This window comes from Trachypithecus francoisi, unplaced genomic scaffold, assembly GCF_009764315.1.
Source record: "Trachypithecus francoisi isolate TF-2019V2 unplaced genomic scaffold, Tfra_2.0 Lachesis_group0, whole genome shotgun sequence".
NCBI classification, from domain to species: Eukaryota; Metazoa; Chordata; class Mammalia; order Primates; family Cercopithecidae; genus Trachypithecus; species Trachypithecus francoisi.
Window position 1 is genome coordinate 21,314,365 of NW_022681453.1, and position 23,476 is coordinate 21,337,840.

Genomic DNA, 23,476 nt, shown 5'->3' on the forward strand with positions numbered 1-23,476 from the left:
TTGACATGGTTAGGCTCTGGGTCCCCATCCAAATCTTGTAGTTCCCGTAATGCCCACGGGTTGTGGGAGGGCCCAGTGGGAGTTAACTGAATCATGGGGACAGGTCTTTCCCATGCTGTTCTTGTGATGGTGAATAAGTCTCACGAGATCTGATGGTTTTAAAAACGGGAGTTTCCCTGCACAAGCTCTCTCTTTGCCTGCTGCCATCCACTTAAGATGTGATTTGCTCCTCCTTGCCTTCCACCATGATTGTGAGGCCTCCCTAGCCATGTGAAACTTAACTCCATCAAACCTCCTTTTCTTCCCTGACTCGGGTATGCCTTTATCAGCAGCATGAAAACAGACTAATACAATGATTATTCTTTTTTTTTTTTTTTTTTTTTGAGACGGGGTCTCGCTCTGCCGCCCAGGCTGGAGTGCAGTGGCCGGGTCTCAGCTCACTGCAAGCTCCGCCTCCTGGGTTTACGCCATTCTCCTGCCTCAGCCTCCCAAGCAGCTGGGACTACAGGCGCCCGCCATGTCGCCCGGCTAGTTTTTTGTATTTTTTAGTAGAGACGGGGTTTCACCATGTTAGCCAGGATGGTCTCAATCTCCTGACCTCGTGATCTGCCCGTCTCAGCCTCCCAAAGTGCTGGGATTACAGGCTTGAGCCACCGCGCCCGGCCTACAATGATTATTCTTTAAAAAAAAAAAAAAAATTTTTTTTTTTTTAAAAGAGGCAGAGTCTCACTCTATAGCCTAGGCTGGGATGCAGTGGCTCAATCATGGATAGCTATAACCTTGAAGCCCTAGGCTCAAGTGATCCTCCCACCTCAGCCTCCCATGTAGCCAGGACTACAGGTGCGCACCACCATACCTGGCTAAGTTTTGCATTTTTTGTAGAGAGAGTCTTGCTCTGTTGCCCAGGCTGGTCTTGAACTCTTGGCCTCAAGCAATCCTTCCCTCAACCAGACTTTATTCTTAACAGTTTACAACCTCACCCCCCACAGGCCATATCTGACCGTCACAGACTAACCTATGGCTAGAACCTTCCTTGGGGGCCACAGGGGGCTGCTCCTACCAATCACCCGGTGGGTGCTGGAGCAGCACCTTTCTGGTCAGGCTCACCACCCACCCTCTGGAGGCTCAATCTCTCAAATGTTTGTTTCTTCCCTGCTGACAGGAGGTGGCTTACAGGTATCCCAGAACACCCCAGAACATACAATCCTCCCCTTTACCAAGATAAAGGCAAGTGGCTCAGGCCTGGGCTCCTGGTGCCTAGTCAGACAGGGGCCTGGGGGTAGGTCTTTCTGAGACTTCTGGGGTCTGGGCACAGGGCTGGGGGCAAAACAGCAAGTCCTCAGCCTAAGCACTCTGGCTGAAGAGCACATGATTGGGAGCATGCACTCTGTGCAAACCCAGCCCTGCCAGTCACTGCTGACCCAGGGCAGGTCCCTTAACTCCTGAGTGTTTCCTCATTGGTAAAGGGGGCCGGTCACGGCACGGTAAAGGGGGCTGGTGGTCACGGCACCAGCCATAGCAGATGTTTAAAGAGCAAAAGAGGCCACGCGTATGTATTACTCTGCCCTAGCCAGGAAAGAGGAAGAGTCTGGGGGCGGCGGTGAAGGGTGGGTCACCCAAGGACCACTCCCCAAAACCACCCAGGGTGGGGGTGGGGAGTAGGCGTGTTACCTGGCCTTGTCGAAGTATTTGCCGGTGTAGGCCATCCCACAAGCGGCCCCGAGGCCCTGGCCCAGGGAGCCAGTGGCCACGTCGGTGAAAGCTTGTTTCTGTCATAACAGAAGACCACAGTTAATCCGAGAGGAGAAGGGATCCTGGTCTCACCCGCCCCGGGAGCCACACTCCCACCCAGCCCAGAGAGCCCCTCCCCTGCAGGTCACGCCCCAGGGCAGCCTCTATCCAGCATGTGACTTCTTCTCCTAATGAACTAATTATAGTTGTAGGTTCAAATCCCAGCCCTGCTCACTAGTCAGCTATGTGGCCTTAGGCCTCAGGTCGGGGGCTGAACCTCTGTGAGCCTCAGTTCCCATATCACCCACTTCACAAAGGGCTGGGAGAGGGAATCACGAAAAAATTGACATAGAATATGTGGCCCTTGTGGGGACTCAGACCACATGACAGTTTTTGTGGTAATCCATGAAGTCTTAACATTTGCAGGGATGCTAGTTGGCACCCCAAGGAACAAACCGGGTTCCCTCCCCAGGGCGTCACCAGCATCCTAGAACCACCCCCTTAGAAGAGAGTCCCTTTTCTTCCCAAGCTGTAGCTACCTAGCCAAGGAGGCCCAGCACAGAAGGGAAGCGTGGGGAGAGGCCCTCCCTGAAGTCATCCCAGAACACCCTGGCTGAGGCCTCAGAAGGCCTTCCCCTTTGGCACCAGCTTGGGGTGAATACGTGCCCCCAAAACACCTGCTTCGTTCCTTCCTCATCTCAGTGCCCTCCTCCGCCTTTCAATACCCTTGGCTTCTCAGTGGGCACCCTCTGCCCCGGTCCTGCATGTCTGGGAAACAGGAAGCGGAGGCAGAGGCATGAGAGGCTCTGGCAGGAGCACTTACAGGGACCGGGTGCCCGTCCAAGTCGGAGCTGATCTTCCTCAGGTTCAGCAGCTCCGCCTCAGGCAGGAAGCCAGCTTCAGCCCAGACCGCGTACAGGATGGGAGCTGCATGGCCCTGCCGGGAGATGGACAGTGGGGTGAGGTCAGGTGGGGAGCGGTTCTACTTGGGGCTGTGCCCTACTGCACACTGACCCCCTGGGGCCTGGCTGAGTCGGCCAACTGCAGCATCCATTTCAGGGGAGGAAGCAAGTGAAGGCCACTTCTGTCCTTTCAGCCCTCTTCAGCCTCTTGGTTTTCAGCCCAAAGTTCCCACTGCCAAGGCTGGGCAGGCACTAAGACAGGTGCAGGGGGCACAGCTGTGAGGCTGGACAAAGCCAAAACCCCAGCAGGCAGCCGGCTGCCCTAATCCCTGGTTTCTGGCATGGGAACAACTTGGACAGACTTCTAAGCTCTAAAGCCTGCCCTGAGAGACCAGACGCCACAGAGGCAGGCCTGAGCACAGGTGGATTTCAGGGGTCTGTGGCTGTGATTCCACCCAGAAGGGGCAGGTCAGGGGGGTCCCCATCCAAAACACTGCTACAGCATACCACTACCCCTGAGGGGGGCAAGCCGTGGCCTCAGGAGCGCTGGCACAACACAGAGCAGGCAGGGAGTCACAACCCAGACCAAGATGCCAGTCCTGCCTGTCAACACCCAGACTGGGCAGAACACACAACAGATGTTCCCGTAGTTCCCTACTCCATTTCTTTGGGTTAAAGCGTTGTTCATGTACCTGGGCTCCATGGCAGAGCAACCCATCAATTCAGTCCTGTATTCCTTAGCCAGCTGGGTCAGCAGAGCAGGACACTGAGGGAGGGGCCAGGACGAGCAGGGAGAAGGCACCTGGGAGAGGTGGGCCCAGCCAGACCTCCTCAGAGACCACTCACCATTCCAGAGCCCATGTGACCCTAGTCCCAGGCAAGGTGTGGCTGGCGGTGGGCAGCTGGGCTCTTACCTTGGAGAGCACAAAGCGGTCATTGTGTGGGTTCCGGGGGTCCTGGGACTTGTAGCGCATGGTGTGGAAAAAGAGGACAGCCATGATCTCTGCGGCGCTGCAGCATGACGTGGGGTGGCTGTGGCCCAGGAGAGAAGACAGACACATGCATCATGGCCGTGCACTCCTGAGCTATCGTGCTCAGCTGTATAGGGACCTGGGGGGTGTATGTCCTGAGGAGTCACACAGGCCTGGCTTATCAGACAGCCATGTGCTCTTGTTCCCTGGGAGGGTGACACAGGGTCTCAAGAAAGCCACTGCTGGCAGCTTGGGGCCTGGGCCAGCTGGTGGGGGTGCTGGGGACTGTTGTACCTTCCCAGGGGCACCAGATCCTCAGAATCATGGCAACTGAAAATATCTGGGGTTGGACTTGAGTAAGAAGGAAGGAGGGGCCCAGGAGAGATCCAGCACAGAAGACGCAGCCCAAGAATAGCACTGCGGCGGTGGGCAGCTGCTGTCAGGTAGGGCCTAGCTCCCACATAGTGGTCCCCAGGAGTCTAATGATTCAGCAGCTGAGGGGCGCCGGCACTCCTACAACTGACCCCACATCCCGACTGGGCTGCCCGGACCCTGCCCACTTGTGAAGGGCACCCTGCCCTCTCAGCCATGGAGCAGGGAGGAAGGGACTGAGGCTCATGGAGTTACCACAGACCTCCCAGCAGCCTCCACACACCAGGTGTGGTAGCCTGAAAAATTGGGCCTTGGGCTTTCCAATTGCATCAGCTGGGCTACTTGAAAGCTTTAGAAATGGGCAGTTTGAGGGCTGTGTAGCAACTAGGAAACAGGCTTTTGTGCAGAATTTTCAGAGCAAGACACACACTCTCATCTACACGGCTACAATCATGTATTAATAAAAACCCCTTCTGCCTATGGACAGGGGCTGAGGTGGGGCTGAAAAGCAAGAACCTGCCTTCCAGCCTGGGAGTGTTGGGTCCACGGAGTCCCCTTGGCTTTTTAGACTCTCATTTTAATCACTGAGCAGCTGCTGAGCAATAGAAAGTGCAAAAATCACATCTTAGAGATGGGACTCATTCAGGTCTCTTAGGACCCATGTGACTAATCCACAATCCAGCCCCCTGCCTGGGAAAGGGGCTAGAGGCTGCACTTCCTGCTGGGAAGCACTGCAGGTCCTGGGCAGCCCTGAAGCCCTCTGGTCCTAGGGCTTTGTTAACAGTTCAGCCTCCGGGCACAGGCCTCCCGGGAGAGCCTCTCCACATGCAGCTCAGCACAGCCCTCTCGCTGCTCCCAGAGGCCCTTCACAGGAAGACACACCCCATGCCAAGCCCAAGGGCACATGCACCATCTGTAGCTCACACCAACAGCCTCCCGCCCCTCCAGTCAGCGCTCCCACTAGGTTAGGGGTGAGTCACGCTCAGTGCAGACAAGTTAGTAGTAGAGAAATCCAGAAAACTGTCCATGCTGGTTTAGTACCAACATTCTCGCACACAATCATCTTATACTTAACTATTTCTATGAACTCCCGGTCATGGGAAAAGACACTACACCTGAAAGAGGGAGGTGAGGACAAGGTAAATGAGAAACCCTTTTCTGCCTGGCAGGGACCCTAATCCCACGCTCCCAGTGCCAGCTTCAACCAGAGGCCACCCCAGTCAGGCTGACCTCTCGTCCTTCCCACCTCCAAGGGCATCCCCGGCCCTGAGGGACCCTGTTTCTAAAGCCATGGTCCCATCAGGAAGGAGCCTTGGTGGGAGAAGGATGTGGATGGACACTGGGCCAAACTGTTCCAGGGAGGAAGGAGGATGGTAAGTGCAGGGCTCCACCTGCCCCGTACATCTCGACACCCCAGGGTGACAGTCCCTCTGGCCACCAGGAAGGGGTTCCAGGGAGAAATGGTGTGGCACAGGCTCTTTCTGCACATGGCAGAGGCACACCCACGCCCAGATAGAGGAGACGTGACGAGAGGAAGGTCAGCTGCGAGGTGACCAAGGGTGAGAAGTAGAACCTGCAGCTGATCTTAAGCCTTCCTTGCTAGGGCTGCAGCCTTTCACTCCCTCCAAAGGCTGCATCCAGCCTTCTGTGGCCACTCTCTTCACTTCTACCAAGTAAACACACACAAAAGAAGAATGCTCAGGAGCCAGGTTTCCCCACACTCCTCCCCAGAGCTTTTGGGGCTCTCCCCGGCAGAGCGTCCTGGTTTGGGGAGGTGAGCTGTGCCACTTGGGCTTCGTGACTTCACCAAGTGCTTCGTCAACCTGGGGCTCAGCTTCTTCACTTGGGAGAGTGTCTGGGAGATACAGTGAGATAAGGCACGCACAGTACCCAGGTCTCTAGCAGCCGCCACCACCCATTGGGGCACCAGGTGCTAACGCTTCTCAGCACCTGCAGCTCTTATCTACAGGCAGGGATGGTGACACCCCCTACACCTGCTGGCCACATGCAGGCAAGAGGGGAGAAATAAACCAAGGATTGAGACCGGGCTCTGCACACTGTAAAGCACAGAGCACACAGGACACAGTTACTTTCAAGCTCAACTTACTAGAGGGCCTTTGGGGCCAAAGGCATACATTTAAGCCTGTGGCCTCCTCAGGGCCACAGTTTTTCCTGCCATTCCAGACTGCCTGCACAACTGCAGGCGGACGCCCCATCCCATGGTGCTGTGTATGACAACTCTGGGTGAACACTGGCGACAGACGGGGTGAGGAGCATGATGCAGGGGATACAGGGTACTTACTGTATACCCCGCCTCTGTGATAAACAGGGCTAACAAGCACACTTGACAGTTTGTTCAAAACAAAACTAACAAACCCTGCCTTGACCAAAATAGTCCACTTACAACCCCAATTAGTTCAACCTGTGAAGGTGGTGTGGCAAGCTTAGAGCCAGGCCCAAAGAAAGTCTCTTAAAGCCCCCTCTCGGCTGGGCACGGTGGCTCACGCCTTTAATCCCAGCACTTTGGGAGGTCAAGGCAGGAAGATCACCTAAGGTCAGGAGTTCAAGACCAGCCTGGCCAATATGGTAAAACCCCATTTCTACTAAAAATACCAAAAAATTAGCCAGGCGTGGTGGTGGATGCCTGTAATCCCAGCTACTCGGGAGGCTGAGGCAGGAGAATCACTTGAACCTGGGAAGCAGAGGTTGCAGTGAGCTGGGATTGCACCATTGCACTCCAGCCTGGGCAACAAGAGTAAAACTTGGTCTCAAAAAAAAAAAACAAAAGCCCCCTCTCCACTCCCCTCCAGGACAACACATATTCTTCCAGATGTCCCCTGGCCAGGAGAATCTCTCTCATCACTTTAGTGCGCACTCCACCTGCTCCCAGGTTTCTATGAAAGAAAAGGCCAGAGAGGCTCCCTCACCCTTCAGCTGGGCTCCTTCAAGAGATAATGGATGTCAGGTTGGGCGCGGTGGCTCACACCTGTAATTCCAGCACTTTGGGAGGCCAAGGCAGGCAGATCACCTGAGGTCAGTGGCTCAAGACCAGCCCTGCCAACATGGTGAAACCCCGTCTCTACTAAAAATACAAAAATTAGCCAGGTGTGGTGGCGCATGCCTGTAATCCCAGCTACTCAGGAGGCTGAGGCAGGAGAACAGCTTGAACCTGGGAGGTGTGGGTTGCAATGAGCCAAGATCACGCCACTGCACTGCAGCCTGGGCAACAGAGCGAAACTCTGTCTAAAAAATAATAATAATAATGACAATAATTGACCAAAACTGACTCAAGAAGAAATAAAGAACCTAAGCAATCTTTTAAGAATTAAAAACAAACCAGATCAGTAGCCGAAGGCCGAAGATGCACACTCCTTAACTCCTAGCAACTTCACCAGTAGGAACGTACCGTGACATCTACACACGTGAGGAAGCACATACAGGCCGGGGACAGTGGCTCACGCCTATAATCCCAGTGCTCTGGGAGGCTGAGGTGGGCAGATCAACTAAGGTCAGCAGTTCGAGACCAGCCTGGCCAACATGATGAAACCCCGTACCTACTAATAATACAAAATTAGCCGGGCGTGGTGGCAGGCACCTGTAATCCCAGCTACTTGGGAAGCTGAGGCAGGAGAATCACTTGAATCCAGGAGGCGGAGGTTGCAGTGAACCAACATCGTGTCATTGCACTCCAGACTTGGTGACAGAGTGAGACTCCATCTCAGAAAAAGAAAAAACAAAAAAACAAAGGAAACACAAACAGGGCTGCCCCGCATTGTTTGCAATTGCAAGACCTGGAACTTATTCATGTGTCTATCAATAGACAGGGTTAACTGGAGTATATTAATATAATGGGATACTATACAGCAGTAAGAATGAGTGAGTTATACTTCACAAATCCAGTATCAATATTCTCTCCAAATATAGTGTGAAAAAAGCACAGTGCAGAAGGATCTGTTTAACAAAGAAGACCATACTGATTTATGTACAAGTCTTTTTGTATATACTACAAGGAAAACAGGCCAGGCGCAGTGGCTCAAGCCTGTAACCCTAGCACTTTGGGAGCCGAGGCGGGCGGATCACCTAAGGTCGGGAGTTCGAGACCAGCCTGACCAACATGGAGAAATCCCCATCTCTACAAAAAAAAAAAAAATTAGCCAGGCATGGTGGCGCATGCCTGTAATCCCAACTACTTGGGAGGCTGAGACAGGAGAATCATTTGAACCCAGGAGGCGGAGACTGCAGTGAGCTGAGATGGCACCATTGCACTCCAGTCTGGACAACGAGAGCAAAACTCCATCTCCAAAAAAAAAAAAAAAAAAAAAGGAAACAATAGAACAATAAAAAATTCAGGGTATAGTTCTTTCTCAGGGGAAGGGAAGATGAGGAGGGAGGGATCCACTGTAGTTCCAAAAATCACTGTAATGTACTAGTTCTTAATCCTGGGAGTAGCTACACACAGGTTCATTATTTATGACAGGAGTACATCATTTATCTTATTTTCTATGCATATACTTCTTTTTTTAAAAAAAAAAAATTCAGGTGGCTCATGCCTATAATCCCAGCACTTTGGGAGACCGAGGCAGGTGGATCACCTGAGGTCAGGAGCAAGACCAGCTTGGCCAACATGGTGAAACCCCGTCTCTACTAAAAATACAATAATTAGCTGGACATGGTGGTGGGTGCCTGTAATCCCAGCTACTCGGGAGAATGAGGCAGGAGAATCACTTGAACCTGGGAGGCAAAGATTGCAGTGAGCAGAGATCTCACCATTGCACTCCAGCCTGGGAGACAAGAGTGAAACTCAGTCTCAAAAAAAAAAAAAAAAATTTAGAAGAGGCCAGGGGCTGTGGCTCACCTGAGGCACCTGAGGTCAGGAGTTCAAGACTGGCCTGGCCAACATGGCAAAACCCTGTCTCTAAAAAAATACAAAAATTAGCTGGGTGTGGTGGTGGGGGCCACTAGTCCCAGCTACTACTTTACTCGGGAGGCTAAGGCAGGAGAGTTGCTTGAACCTGGGAGGCAGAGGCTGCAGAGAGCCGAGATCACACCACCGTACTCCAGCCTGGGCAACAGACTCCACCTCAAAAACACACACACACACACACACACACACACACACACACAAAAAACTCAGGAAAGAATCCCAGGATGTCAGGCTGGAACTGAACATCAGAAGCAGTTCTTGTTCTTCCTGTGTCCTGAACTACCTGAGCTGGCTTCTGCCCAGAAGGAACCTCTAGCTCCAGACCTCAGATTGTTTCTTCAGATCTCTGCCCCATGTCATCTCCTCCAAGAAGCCTTCCCTGACCACACTATCTAAAATAGCTCTTCTTCCCCTCACTCATGCTTGCCACCTCACATCAGGTGATTATTGCCTGTCTACCCTACTGCAATACAAGCTCCTTGAGGACAGAGCTTTGGGCCTTTCACTGTTGTATCCGTAGGCTTGAAGAGTACCAGGGACAAACTGAGTGCACAAATGAATACATGATATATCCTAGTCACCCTGGGGCTGTAACCTCTCTGAGCCTCAGTTTCCTCACTATCAAACTGAGGTAAAAGAAGAATCTGACTGAATGATGTAGTGTGTGTGTACAGAACATGGCACCGTGACCGTGCATAGAAATTAGCAATTGCTCGGTAAATATTAGAACTAAGGTCCACAGAAAGTAAGTGACTTGCCCAAAGTCACACAGCCTGCCAGCAGCAGAGCTAGGATAAGAGCAAAATGCTAAGAAAAAACTGGTGAATGGATAAACAAAATGTAGTATGTCCACACAACAGAATATTCAGCCATAAAAACAAATGAAGGGCTGGGCGTGGTGGCTCATGCCTGTAATTCCAGCACTTTGAGAGGCGGAGGCAGGAAGATGACTTGAGCCCAGAATTTGAGACCAGGCTCAGCAACATACCCTGTCTCTACAGGTAATTTAAAAAATTAGCTATGTATGGTGGTGAGTGCCTCCCAGCTACTCAGGAGGCTGAGGCTGGAAGACTGCTTGATCCCGGGAGGTCGAGGCTGCAGTGTGCCATGACTGAGCCATTGCACTCCAGCTTGGGGACACAGTGGAGATCCTGCCCCCCACCCCCCAAAAAAGGAACTAAGTACTGATTCATGTTACAACATGGATGACCCCCTAAAAATTATGCTAAGAGGCCAGACCCAAAAGAACTCATTCTGTATAATTGCATTTACATGAAATGTCTAGAAGAGCTAAATTTAGAGACAGAGAATTAGATTAGTGGTTGCCCAGGACTGGGGGTGGAAATGGGGAGTGACAGCAAATGTCCAGAAGAGATCTTTTAAGAGATGTGGTAAATTTTTGTAGTAAATCTCTGCAAATTCATTAAAATCACTTACAATGTTATGATACGCCAGTTATACCTTAATCAAGCTGCTAAAAATTTGTTTTTATATTTATTTATATATTTATTTATTTATTTATTTATGAGACAAGTTCTCACTCTGTCACCCAGGCTAGAGTGTAGTGGTGCAATCTTGGCTCACTGCAACCTCCGCCTCCCGGGTTCAAGTGATTCTCGTGCCTCAGCCTCTCGAGTAGCTGGGATTACAGGTGCCTGCTACCATGCGCGACTCATTTTTTTGTATTTGTAGTAGAGACAGGGATTCACCATGTTGGCCAGGCTGGTCTCGAACTCCTGACCTCAAATGATCCACCCATCTTGGCCTCCCAAAGTGCTGGGATTACAGGCGTGAGCCATCACACCTGGCCTAAAAATTTGTTTTTAAAAGAGAAAGGGCCTGGAGCGGTGGCTCACACCTGTAATCCCAACACTTTGGGAGGCCAAGGCTGGCAGGAGGATTACCTGAGGTCAGGAATTCGAGACCAGCCTGGCCAACATGGTGAAACCCCATCCCGACTGAAAATGCAAAAATTAGCTGGGTGGTGGTGGCATACACCTGTAATCCCAGCTGCCTGGGAGAGTGAGGCAGGAGAATTGCTTGAACCTGGGAGGTTGAGGTTGCAGTGAGCCAAGATTGCCGCCCCACTGCACTCCAGCCTGGGTGACAGAGCGAGACTGTCAAACAAACAAATAAATAAATGGAAGAAAAAGGTGCTAGGAGAGCTCAGTAGAGGAAGCTCTTGGGCGTCCACACTTACACTTCTCTTCCAGCTGTGCAGTCCTTGGAGATTCCACCCAGTGCACAAATGCAACTGACTTCTGAGCAACACCCATCTGCAGGTGGGCTCACCCCAGCTCCCAGCACATCCTCTCTCCCCTACCTTGCCTCGCCATTCAGGGCAGAGGCAGAGCCTGCCTGAGGACCCAGCTCTGTGCAGGTCCCTGACCTCTAGGAGTGTCCCCAGCACCCAAGGCAGATAACTGGTCTGTGGCAAGAAGGGAGTTCCTGATTTTGTGGAACTAGGCGACAGTGACAACAAGCCTGCCTCAAGAGGCAGTGAATGTTGAGGGATCAGAGCCACAGCAGGGGTTGGAGATCAGTTAGAGTCCATATGAAGCCACAAGAAAGTCTCAGCCAGATCCTAACCAGGTGCTGTACTTCACTTCCAGTTTCTTAAAACACTGCCCACCAGCCCTGCAGAGGAGAGGTCACTCCGGCAGAGAACCAAGCCACCCCAAGGCGGCCAGTGTCTTCACACTGAGTGAGGAAATGTTGCTGCTGGGGCAATCTCAACGGCCATGCTCTTGCCTCAGTCAGGGCCAGGATGGGTCCTGAGGCAGCCCAAAAAGAGAAACAGGCCCAGAGAGGCGGGGTCACATGGGGCCAGAGACCCCAGGAGGCCCTCAAGCCTTCAGCCAAAGCACCCCGATGGCAGAGGTGGGTAAACTGGGATACAATCCCAGCCACTTCAAGGGCACAGAGAGCACCAGGATGTAAAATCAGCAACAGCGGGTAGTGGGACCCCAGAGCCCACTCACTCCATCCCCAGCCCCACTCCTGAGGCACCCAGTTTGAAACCACCTATCCATGAACTTCTCCTTTCAAGATGGAGAAAATGGCCTGTAATCCCAACACTCTAGGGAAGCCAAGGCAGGTGGATTGCTTAAGCCTGGGAGTTTGAGACTAGCCTGGGCAAAATGACAAAACCTCAACTCTACAAAAAAATACAAAAATTAGCCAAGACATAGTGGCTCATGCCTGGGGTCTCAGTTACTTGGGAGGCTGAGGTGAGAGGATCATTTGAGCCCAGGAGGCGGAGGCTGCAGTGAGCAGAGATCATGCCACAGCATTCCAGCCTAGGAAACTGAGACCCTGAAACAGAAAGGTTTTTTTGTTTTGTTTCTTTAAGAGCCAGGGTTTTGCTGCTGCCCACGCTGGAGTGCAGAGCCATGATCACAGCTCACTGCAGCCTTGAACTCCTGGGCTCAAGTGATCCTCACACCTCAGCCTCCCAAGTAGCTGGGACTACAGGCACATGCACAGCTTTTTCTTTTTTTTGTAGAGATGAGGTCTCACTAGGTTGCCCAGGTTGGTCCTGAACTCCCAGGCTCAAGCAGTCCTCCCACCCTGACCTTCCAAAATGCTGTGATTACAGGCATGAGCCACCGCACCTGGCCGGAAGGGCCTTTCTGACAAAGGCACAGCCACTAGGAACAGAGCCAGGGTTAGACTCATCTCCTATGTCCACCAGCCAGGCCTGGCCAGACATTACCCTCCCCAAAGCTGTGGGTCAGAAACCCTGGGGGACTTGTTGAAAGCAGAGACCACCTTCCCTTTTGAATCAGGCCTGACTGTGATGGAGTCCTCAGATGACACTTGTACTGTTTGGATAACACCACCATCTGGCCCTGGTAAGTGAGAACTGAGAAATCTTTGCCACTAGCCTCAGCATCCAGGTCATTTCTGACCAGGCCATTGGGGTTTTGTTTTTTTAAATTCAGGATGAGCTGAACCCTTGCCACAATTCCTTCAGCCCATGGAAGGAGATGACCCCAGAGAAGCTCTGGCCACTGTGGGTGCTGCCTCAACAAGAGCCTTCTGTGAGGCCTGTCCCTTCACCTCCAGGCCCAACTCCTGACAGAGGCCAGTGTCCCTGCTTCTCGGGCCTGGTGAGATTCACTGCACACGGGTCAGTGATGGCACAGGAATGGGAAAGCTCTCGAGAAACGAGCCTGGGTCCTCACTGACAGAACGTACGAATCCTATCTCAGTAAGTGGCCAGCAAAAGACTGGACCAAAGCTAGACATGGTAGCACATGCCTGTGGTCCCAACTACCCATGGGGCAGGATTGCTATAGCCTAGGAGTTCAAGACTGCAGGGAGCCATGGCTGTGCCTCTGTACTCCAGACCTGGTGGGTGACAGAGCAAGACCCTGTCTTTAAAAAAGAAAAAAGAAAAAGGACTTGATCAAAGTCCTGTGAGCTCCCCCAGAAAAGGGGACATTCTGACAAATTGTCACTTTAGCTGTGACTACAGCCCAGATTGGGCCAGGGCTTCCGGACTGAGCCTTCAGTCTATGCCTCATTGCAGTGAGGGAACAGTGGGCCTCAAGATAAACATCTGGGGACCAGAAACAGAAGACTGCCTGTGTCTCAAGTCTTCCTTGATTAGCTTTTGTGTGTGCACACACACATACTCTTGGCACACACGTTTCAAAATATGGGTTGCATAGCAATGTTATTTCCTTCTGAAAAATAAATTTTCCCTTTGCATATTTTAAACATATACACACGCACAGTTACTGTATTTTACATAATCTTTTTTTCTTTTGCAAATGGATACTTTTTGAGTTCAGTGAGCTTCTCCCTCCAAGGCATTACAATGTAAACATGGTGTAACTCAGTCACCACAGTATGTTTCTGGAGGGGTAAAGGTGGTGAGGAAATCAGCCTTTGTCTAACCAAGAACTAGGAGACCCACTTGATACTCCACTCTTTTGAGGCACCCTACATTGGTAAATCTTATTTCTCTCCAAGTGCCTTTCAAACTGACTAATATCCACCACGGCTGTACCTGGCCTTCCCCTTCACCTTTTTCACCATTCTCCAGCCTGGCACAGACCACTTGCCCAAGAGGCATTCCTTTTTTTTCTTTTCTTTTTTTTTTTTTTGAGACGGAGTCTCGCTGTGTCGCCTGGGCTGGAGTGCAGTGGCCCGATCTCAGCTCACTGCAAGCTCCACTGCCTCCTGGGTTCACGCCATTCTCTCGCCTCAGCCTCCCAAGTAGCTGGGACTACAGGCGCCCGCCACCTCACCCGGCTAGTTTTTTTGTATTTTTTAGTAGAGACGGAGTTTCACCATGTTAGCCAGGATAGTCTCGATCTCCTGACCTTGTGATCCACTCGTCTCGGCCTCCCAAAGTGCTGGGATTACAGGCTTGAGCCACCGCGCCCGGCCAACATTCCTTTTTTTTCAGAAGAAGTTTCACTTATGTGGCCCAGGTCAGAGTGCAATGGTGCAATCTCAGCTCACTGCAACCTCTGCCTCCAGGGTTCAAGTGATTCTCCTGCCTCAGCCTCCTGGATAGCTGGGATTACAGGTGCTCCCCACCATGCCCGGCTAATGTTTTGTATTTTAGTAGGGACAGGGTTTCACCATGTTGGCCAAGCTGGTCTCGATCTCCTGACCTTCAGGTGATCCACTCGCCTACGCCTCTCAAAGTGCTGGGATTACAGGCATGAGCCACTGTGCCTGGCTGAACCATTATTTATTTTTGGAGACAGGGTCTTGCTATGTTACCCAGGCTGGTCTTGAACTCCTGGCCTCAAGTGAACCTCCTGCCTTGGCCTCCCAGAGTTCTGGCATTACAGCCATGTAACACCATGCCCAACTATTTTTCTTTTCTTGGCTTTTTTTTTTTTTGGAGACAGGGTCTCACTCTGTCACCCATATTGAAGTGTGGTGGCATGTTCAAGGCTCACTACAGCCTCAACCTCCTGGGCTCAAGCGATCCTCTGCCTCAGCCTCCCATGTGGCTGGGACTACAGGTACACATCACCACACCTAGCCAATTAAAAAAAAAATTTTGGCCGGGGGTGGTGGCTCATGCCCGCAATCCCAGCACTTTGCGATGCCAAGCTGGGTGGATTAGCTAAGGTCAGGAGTTAGAAACCAACCTGGCCAAGATGGTGAAACCCCATCTCCACTAAAAATACAAAAATTAGCCAGTGCGGTGGCAGGGACCTGTAGTCCCAGCTACTGGGGAGGCTAAGGCAGAAGAATCACTTGAACCCAGGAGGCAGAGGTTGCAGTGAGGCGAGATTGCACCACTGCACTCTAGCCTGGCGATAGAGCAAGAATCCATCTCAAAAAAAAAAAAAAAATTTTTTTTTTAAGTTATGGGGTTTCACTGTGTTGCCCAGGTTGATCTGGAACTCCTGGGCTCCAGCAATCCTCCCACTTCGACCTCCCAAAGTGCTGTGATTACAGGCATAAACCACCATGCCCTGCCCAGAAGCATTCCTGACAGCATGAGCCCCAACCAGACAGTATGGAACGGCCACCTGTTACCAGCTTGGGCAAATAACTTAACACACTAGCCTATGTCCCCATCTATAAAATGTGAATATAACACAATCTATCTCACAGGGTTATTCTCAGGATGCAACGAATGATCATGCTGTGTCATACCAGATACCTACTGGGGAGCTCAGGAACCCTGTAAACATCTGCATGTTTTCTCTAGCCCTGTAAGATGCTCAGATGTGCAATACTACTTAGTTGGCTAATTGCTGCCTCTCTCCAGCTAGACCTCAGACCCCCTGAAACGGCCAAAGGTAGCAGGTCCAACAGTACCAAACAAGCAACACAAGGTGTGCAGAGCTACCGTGTGCCAGGCTGGCAAAGGGGTAGCTGAGAGTAAGCCAGGTCCCTGCCCAGGCAGGGGATACCCCACATAAGTGGTAAGACTGATACAAACCCAGGAGAACTAACAGGTCCAAAGTGTGCAAGGGAGTGGGTGGGGGAAGGGCTTTCGAAAGACATCTAATCCTTTCTGAGAACAGGGTGTCTTAAAGGCACAAAGAGGGAATAAGTATTCACCCCCAGAAAGGTCAACAGATTTATTTCTTAATAATATATCCTGAATGAAATTGGCCAGAAGCCAGAATCTTGTCTGTCTGAAACACAGAGCTTGTTTGGGAAGGTCCCGGGAAATCATCCACCACGCAGCCCTCACAACCCTGACATGAGCCCGGCACACTGCTGGCACTGTGGCCTCACAGCAGCCTCCAAGTAGAGCAGTGGAGTCCTTGAAACCACCCAGCGTGGTAAGTACCATTACTGTCCCCGCATTACAGTGCGGGAAGCAGGCTCTGAAGTCATTCACCGGCTGACCCCCTCACCCACCCCCAACGGACACCTCCAGCTGCATGAACGGTGGCCCTCATTAATTATCCCTGTCTCTGCTACAGAAAAGGAGGCTCCTTGGGATCAGCAACTGCCTTTGGCCACATTCTGGGCCAAAAGGGCTGGCCCGGGAAGGATCCTGGGGCATGGGCACGCCAGCTCCTGCCTCGGAGATACAGAACCTGGTGGCTGGCCCTGCCCCAGGACTTCACTAGGGCCGGCGCTAGGGCCCTGGAACTCCGTCCTTCCGGCGCTCAGCCTTCAGTCTCTTTCCCCTTCGCCTCCTCCCGCCCCAGGTCAAAGCTTAGACCTCCTTTTTACAAAGGATGCCAGGGTTCCGCACCCACGTGCACCATCCTCCTCTCCTCTTTCCCCAGTCAGCCCCGCCGCTGCTTGGCGTATCAGCAGCTCCCTGCTCCAAACTCGGACCCAACCCAGGGGTGGCAGGAGACAGGGGTGGGGGAGCGTAGTCTGAAGTGGGGAGAAGGCCAGGCCCCCGAGTCTCCTGCAAGAGGAGTTAAAAAACAGGCTCTCTAGAGTCGGACTGCTGGCGCTCAAATGCCAGATCTCCCTGTGTGTAACTTTGGGCAGCTGACTAACTCGGAGCCTCCGTTTCCCCATCTGCAAGGGGGAATACTACCGGCGGCGTCCATACAGCCAGGTGGTGTAGAGAGTTAAGAGGGCCGCGTTCTCTAGAATAGCAATAATGGTGGCCTTCCCGGCATCGCCCTACAGGAGACTTGGCGAGTAGCGAGCCCATCCCCCGCGCCACCGTGCAGCGGCGCGGCCCGCGAACAGCGTGGGGCAGAGCCGGCCTGAGGCGCACGGAGGACCAGAGGCCCACGCGGCCGAGCCCGGGCAGTAGGGCGAGAGCGCGACGCAGCGGAAGCCGCCTGCAGCCCGGGGCCCTGCGAGGCCCGCGTCTCCGCCCTCCGACGGCGCCCGGGCCACCTTCCTCGTCTTGGCATCGCGCAGCGCGACCCAGAGCCCGCGGCGACTCTGGCCGCTGCAGACGCCCCCCGCCCCGCCCCGCCCGAGCCGCGCTCCCGGCCGGCGCCGCACACTCACCCAGAGCCCGCCGCCGTGGTGGCCTGGATGGAGCTGATGCGCAGGCGGTTGGCCGTGTCCTTCAGGGCCTGCAGCTTCTGCTGGTCAGGCTTGTGGTAGCCCTCCATGGTGCGGCGGGCGGGGACCGGGCGCACACGCGGACACACAGAGGTAGCGGCGGCTACAGCGGCTGCAGGCGGCTGCTGAGACCCGGCGCGGGGCGGGGACCGGTTAAGACGCCGGGTGGGGCGGGGCGGAGAGGGGAGAGGCGGGGCAGGGGGAGGAGGCGGGGCTCGGATCACCCCAGGCCTTCAGCCCCGCCCCGCCTGGGGCCGCCGCCTGCCCGCTCCCCTCCCCTGCCCCGCTAGGCGCTGGGCCGCTGCTGACTGTGAGGTTAGCAGTTAACCACACACACCAATAATAATAACACAACGAACAACTCAAGGTTCGAGGCTTGGCTCCTGACTCGAAGGCCTCTCAGTCTCCCTCCTCCACACAGTCCTCTGTGGAATTGTCACGGCTAATGCCATTTTAGAGATGACAAACTGAGGCTTGGCAAGGGCAATCAAGGTCGCAAGGCTGGTGGGTGCCAAGCTTCACCCCAGCCGACCAACCCCAGGCCCAAGAGATTGCAGGACTTTACTATTATTTTGAGACTGAGTTTCCCTCTTGTTGCCCAGGCTGGAATGCAATGGCGCAATCTCGGCTCACCACAACCTCCGCCTCCCGAGTTCAAGCAATTCTCCTGCCTCAGCCTCCCGAGTAGCTGGGATTACAAGCATGGGCCACCACGCCTAATTTTGTATTTTTAGTAGAGATGGGGTTTCTCCATGTTGGTCAGGCTGGTCTCGAACTCCTGACCTCAGGTGATCCTCCTACCTTGGCCTCCCAAAGTGTTGGGGTTACAGGCGTGAGCCACCGCACCCAGCCCTATTTTTTTTTTAATAATTAAAAAAATTGTTTTTTCTTTGAGACTGGGTCACCCACAGTCACCCAGGCTGGAGTGCAGTGGAGTGATTACAGCTCCCTGCAGTCTCAGCCTCCTGGGCTCAAGTGATCCTTCTGCCTCAGCCTCAAAAGTACATAGGTACACACTACCATGCCCGGCTAATTTTTGTATGTTTTGTAGAGATGGGGTTTTACCACTTTACCCAGGCAGGTCTGAAACTCCTAGGCTCAAGCCATCTGCCCTCCTCTGCCTCCCAAAGTGCTGGATTACAGGCATGAGCTACCATGCCCAAACACTCAGGGCTTTAGAGCCCTGCACAGGGGATGGGGATTATTGAAAATGAGAGTAGGATAGTGGTAGCCATGACAATGCCAGGTGATGATAACTGAGAAATTACTAGGGGAAGACCCTTTACAAATTATTAGGGCCTAGAAACACTGCCAACTCTTAGGGAGATTATTGGGTTTGCTTCCAGGTCTGTAGGGACAGGGGTACCCACCACTACTGTTATCAGAACCCATGGTCCCCAGAGGGATGAGGCTCTCCAGAGTGGGATTAGGGAGGGGACTTTCATCATAGACACTGTTTCATTCAATCCTCCCACCACACTTGGCCAGTGAGGTACATACTGCCTACAATGCCTATTTTACAGAGGAAGAAGCTCCATTTGACAGAGGAAAGATAAAGGCAAGACCCTCAAATGGGTGTCTGGGCAGGGAGCTAAAACCCTGAGAGGACCAAGAGACACCAGTGGCTGCCCTGTGTCCTCTATGTCCTCCCTGCATTGCCCATACTCAGCGAGCTCTGAGTCATGAGGCAATGGACTGAATTTGAGTGAGTCCCCCAGCTCACCTCCAGGTGCTCCTCTGCTGGCCTGACCCCCAGATGCCCAATCTGACCCTAAGTATGGCATCCCATAGTACCTGGCTCCCGCTGGCCCAGCCCGCAGAGGCTGGCCCTATGGTGTCTGGCTGGTGAGGACTACGGGCTAGGATTGGAGGGGGGCCCCAGAGTGTGCCACCCTCAGAGGCCTGGCAGGTGTCACCTCTACCCTCAGGCTGCTCACTGTCTGGAAAAAGGGCAAACCCTTGAAACCCTTTGAAAGCTCTGTGCCTTCCAACTCTGTGGCCCTTAGGACAGTGGCTCCCTAAGCGAGTGGCCTCAATTTCTTGATCTGCCTAACAGAACTCATCCTTATCACTCTGCACCCACTCTGGTCTCTGATAATGGCACAGAACTCACCATGGCTCTGGGGATCTAGGAGTAATGGAAATAAAATTGTCCCTTCCCCACCACCTGGGGCTCCAGGGACCTCAGGGCGGCTCCCTCTCCTCTTGAGGTTCCACATGAATGGGGCCTGTGATATTATGATACGCATATATGGGTCCCTGACTTAGAACTCCCCCAAACTCTTGTTATACCATTGGGGTGCTTTAGGCCTCAGGAACAGACCCCAGAAACAGTCTCTCAGGCCTTCTCCTAACCTCCTTTCACCTGCTTCTTTCTCTCCCCTGGCAGGATCTTCTCCTGCCGGTCTGTCTTGGAGCTGGCCATAAATAAGTTCTCTCACCTACCTCGTGTAATTGTAGGTCATTAGACCCCCATGAGAAGGGGTTCTGTCCCATACCCATGAGAAGGGAAGATCAGAGTGGGTGCAGAGTGATAAGGATGAGTCCCGTTAGGCAGATGGGGAAATTGAGGCCACTCCCTTAGGAAGCCTCTGTCCTAAGGGCCACAGAGTTGGAAGGCACAGAGCTTTCAAAGGGTTTCAAGGGTCTGCCCTTTCAGCAGACAGTGAGCTTCACAGAGAGGCCAAGAAGAGTAAGGACACACAGGTCTTGCTGGGTTTCCCCACTCAGTCAATTAGCATTAGATCATATACTTTTGGTCTAATCACATTTCCACAAGGCTGTCAATCATGTGTATCCAATGAAATGTCCATGAAAGACTCAAGAGGACGGGGTTCAGGAGCTTCTGGACAGTGGAACACATGGAGGCTCACAGGAAGGTGAACAAGAACTCATCCAGGTGCTGGGAGAGTGGCACATTCCAGCTCCATGGAGACAACTGCTCCTTCACTAGGGACCTTTCCAGGCCTCCGTCTGTGTATCTCTTTGCCTAGCTGTTTGTCTCCTTTAAAATATCCTTTGTAACTAACCGATAAATGTGCTTTCCTGAGTTTTGAGAGCTGCTCTAGCAAATTAATTGAACCCAAAGAGGGAGTGGTGGGAACCCCAACTTGAAGCTGGTCAGTCCCGACCTTGGGACTCACGGGAAGGAGGAGGTGGTTTTGGAGGACTAAATCCTCAACCTATGGTTTCTGAGGCTATCTCCAGGTAATTAGCATCAGAATGGAATAGAGTTGGAGGACACTCAGCTGGTGTCGCTGCAGAATTAATTGCTTGCTTGCTTGGTGCATGGGGAGAAACCCCCACACATTTGATCACAGAAGTCTTTTGTGTTAATTGTTGTGGTGTGAGAACAGAGGAAAAACAGAGTTTGAGTGTTTTGCCTTTCACAGGGCCCAAGAGTTCAGCCTTATTTCAAGAGCTCTTGGTCTTCCCAAAGGCCAGCTTCAGAAACAGAATCCTAGGCTAGCTGGGGGTGTTGCTAGAACCCAGTTTGTCCAGGGTGGTTCCCTTGTCCCCAGGTCCCAGGGTCTTTATTCAAACCCTCACACCTCTGAAGTCACATGGCGCTTGGAAGAAAGTCCTGGAAACCTGTCTGGCTTCCAGCTAAATCTGGCTCCCTACTGCTCTCACACCTCATCCTCTCTCAGCCTCCTGTTCACCTTCCCCATGGCTGCCAGAGAACTCTTCCTCCCCAGTTTACCTCCCATGTTGTCCTTCCTCCACCCTTTGGATAAAAATCAGGTCCCCCAGCCCCACCCATCTCAGCCACACTGACCTTGAATTCCTTAAAAAACACCAAGCCCTCTCCCTCCTAGAGGTTTTGCACAGGCTACTCCCTGAGCCAGCAGAGCCCTTCCTGAGGCTCCTCACATGGCCTGGGTCTAGAGCCATCACACTGCCTGCTTGGTCTCTGCAGGGCTCTCTGCCTATCTGCATGATCTTTTGTCAGCTCCAGGAGAGCCAGGATACAGTCTTTTGTCCCTGGCTCTATCCCCAGGGACTACAACTGAGTCTCATATACAATAGGTGCTCAATGAATGCCTGCAGAATGAAAGCATGAATGTCAAATGATGTGCCCGAGGACACAGAGCCAGCAAGTGCCAGGGCTGCCCCCAAGCAGAGAAGGCATCAGGGAGGCCTCGGGGAGGGAATCTGGCCACTCAGACTGGTGTCCTTCATTCCGACCTTTCCAGAAACCGAGACACAAAGGTGCTCTGTTGGAGGGTAGAAAGTGGCAGAAATGTCCTACTGCTGGCATCAGGTGCCAGCAGAGGCCACAGTGACCTGAGAGCAGAGCCACATGCTGGAATCTGAGCTGTCCCCCAGGACCTGTGCAGCACTAGGGAGAAGGTCACCCTTAGAGGAGCCAGGACAGTGTGAGTCCCCACGTAAGAGTCCCCCACAGCCACTCCCCAGGGATCTCCAGGATCACTAAAAGGGACCCGAGGGGGGTTGAGGTCCTGAGGGGTGCCATACCACCCAGTATTGTTACTGGGCAATGGCTTTGATCACCGAGACAGTGCTGATGGATTGTAGTGGCTACCTAGAGTGGAATGTGGAGCAGAGAGTTCTGAATTGTCCTTCAGCCTGAAATGCCAGGACTGGTCTAACCATACTGGGCAGTGTCACCTGGCATAAGAGACTGGCAGTGTCGGGAAGTCATGTCCTACCTTTTCATGTCCCCTGTATTTTGGGGACCCAGAGGGGGCTGCACTTGGGCCGGGCATGAGGAATCCCAGATTGCAGGAACTGTTTGACACACACACACTCACACTCACAGATGATGCTCACACACCCTCTTACATGTTTGTTGTTGTTAAGAGATAAGGTCTCACTATGTTGCCCAGGCTGGAACTCCTGGGCTCAAGTGATCATCTTGCCTCGGCCACCCAAAGTGCTGGGATTACAGGCATGAGCCACTGCATCAGGCCCATGATACGTTGTTAATGGGGTAAAAGCAAGGTAGAAAACAGCAGATAGAGGGTGATCCTATTTCTGTCAAAAATAAATAAAAGCACACATGTGCCTTTGCGCACTTGTGCGCACGCTTGTAGGTGTGTGTAAGTTTACATGGGCATGCAGAGAGTCTGCAGGGACAGGTTCACAAACTGTGGGAGGCCTGGAGAGTGGGAAGTGGGGGGACTTTCAGTTTTTTATTTACCCTTTTCTCTTTTGTTGGAATTTATTAGCAATGTACATGGTTGGCTTTTTTTTTTTGAGACAAAGTCTCTCTCTGTCACCCAGGCTGGAGTGCAGTGGCACGATCTCGGCTCACTGCAGCCCCAGCTTCCTGGGTTCAAGAAATTCTCCTGTCTCAGCTTCCCAAATAGCTGGGATTACAGGTGCCTGCCACCACATCCAGCTACTTTTTGTATTTTTAGTAGAGACAGGGTTTCTCCATGTTGGCCAGGCTGGTCTCGAACTCATGGCTGCAGGTGATCTGCCCATCTTGGCCTCCCAAAGTGATGCTACTACAGGCATGAGCCACTACACCTGGCCAATGGTTGACTTTTTAATCAGAAAAAAAGCAAAAAAAGCAAAAAGCAAAAAAAGCACGGTGGCTCACACCTGTACTCCCCGCACTTTGGGAGGCCAAGGCAGGTGGATCACTTAAGGTCAGAAGTTACAGACCAGCCTGACCAACATGGTGAAACCCTGTATCTACTAAAAATACAAAAATTAGCTGGGCATGTTGACAGGAGCCTGTGGTCCCAGCTACTCGGGAGGCTGAGGCAGGAGAATCACTTGAACCTGGGAGGTGAAGGTTACAGTAAGCCTAAATCACTCCACGGTGCTCCAGGGTGGGAGACAAAGCTAAACTCCATATTAAAACAACAACGACAAAACACACACACACACAAAGAAAAAGAAAAAAAGCAAAATAAAATCATATCTTGAAAAAATAGCTAGTGAAGTTGGGGGCAGGTTGCATTTTTGTGAGCATACATTTTCTCTTGGTTTCCTATGATTATGTAAAGCCGCTCCCATGTTTCATAAGTCAGGCTGCTGCCCTGGATGTTTTTGGGTTGGGAGCAAACCCCCAGGCAGTGGGAGCTTGATGGTGCCTCTCCTGTCCTTGCTTTGCCATCCACATAAAA

General features: G+C 52.5%; 1 protein-coding gene across 1 annotated transcript in view; it reads right to left on the bottom strand.

Annotated features, from left to right (window-relative positions):
• The window catches only part of TKT (transketolase), a 30,986-nt gene extending 13,395 nt beyond the window's left edge, over window positions 1–17,591 (bottom strand). Inside the window, exons 1-4 of the mRNA XM_033210131.1 lie at window positions 17,319–17,591; window positions 3,548–3,665; window positions 2,555–2,668; window positions 1,672–1,769 (exon numbers count right to left, since the gene is read on the bottom strand). Of these exons, the coding sequence (XP_033066022.1) occupies window positions 1,672–1,769; window positions 2,555–2,668; window positions 3,548–3,665; window positions 17,319–17,425 (437 nt within the window). The 5' untranslated portion in view covers window positions 17,426–17,591. The remainder of the gene's footprint in view (window positions 1–1,671; window positions 1,770–2,554; window positions 2,669–3,547; window positions 3,666–17,318) is intronic.
• Between the last annotated feature and the right edge of the window lie 5,885 nt (window positions 17,592–23,476).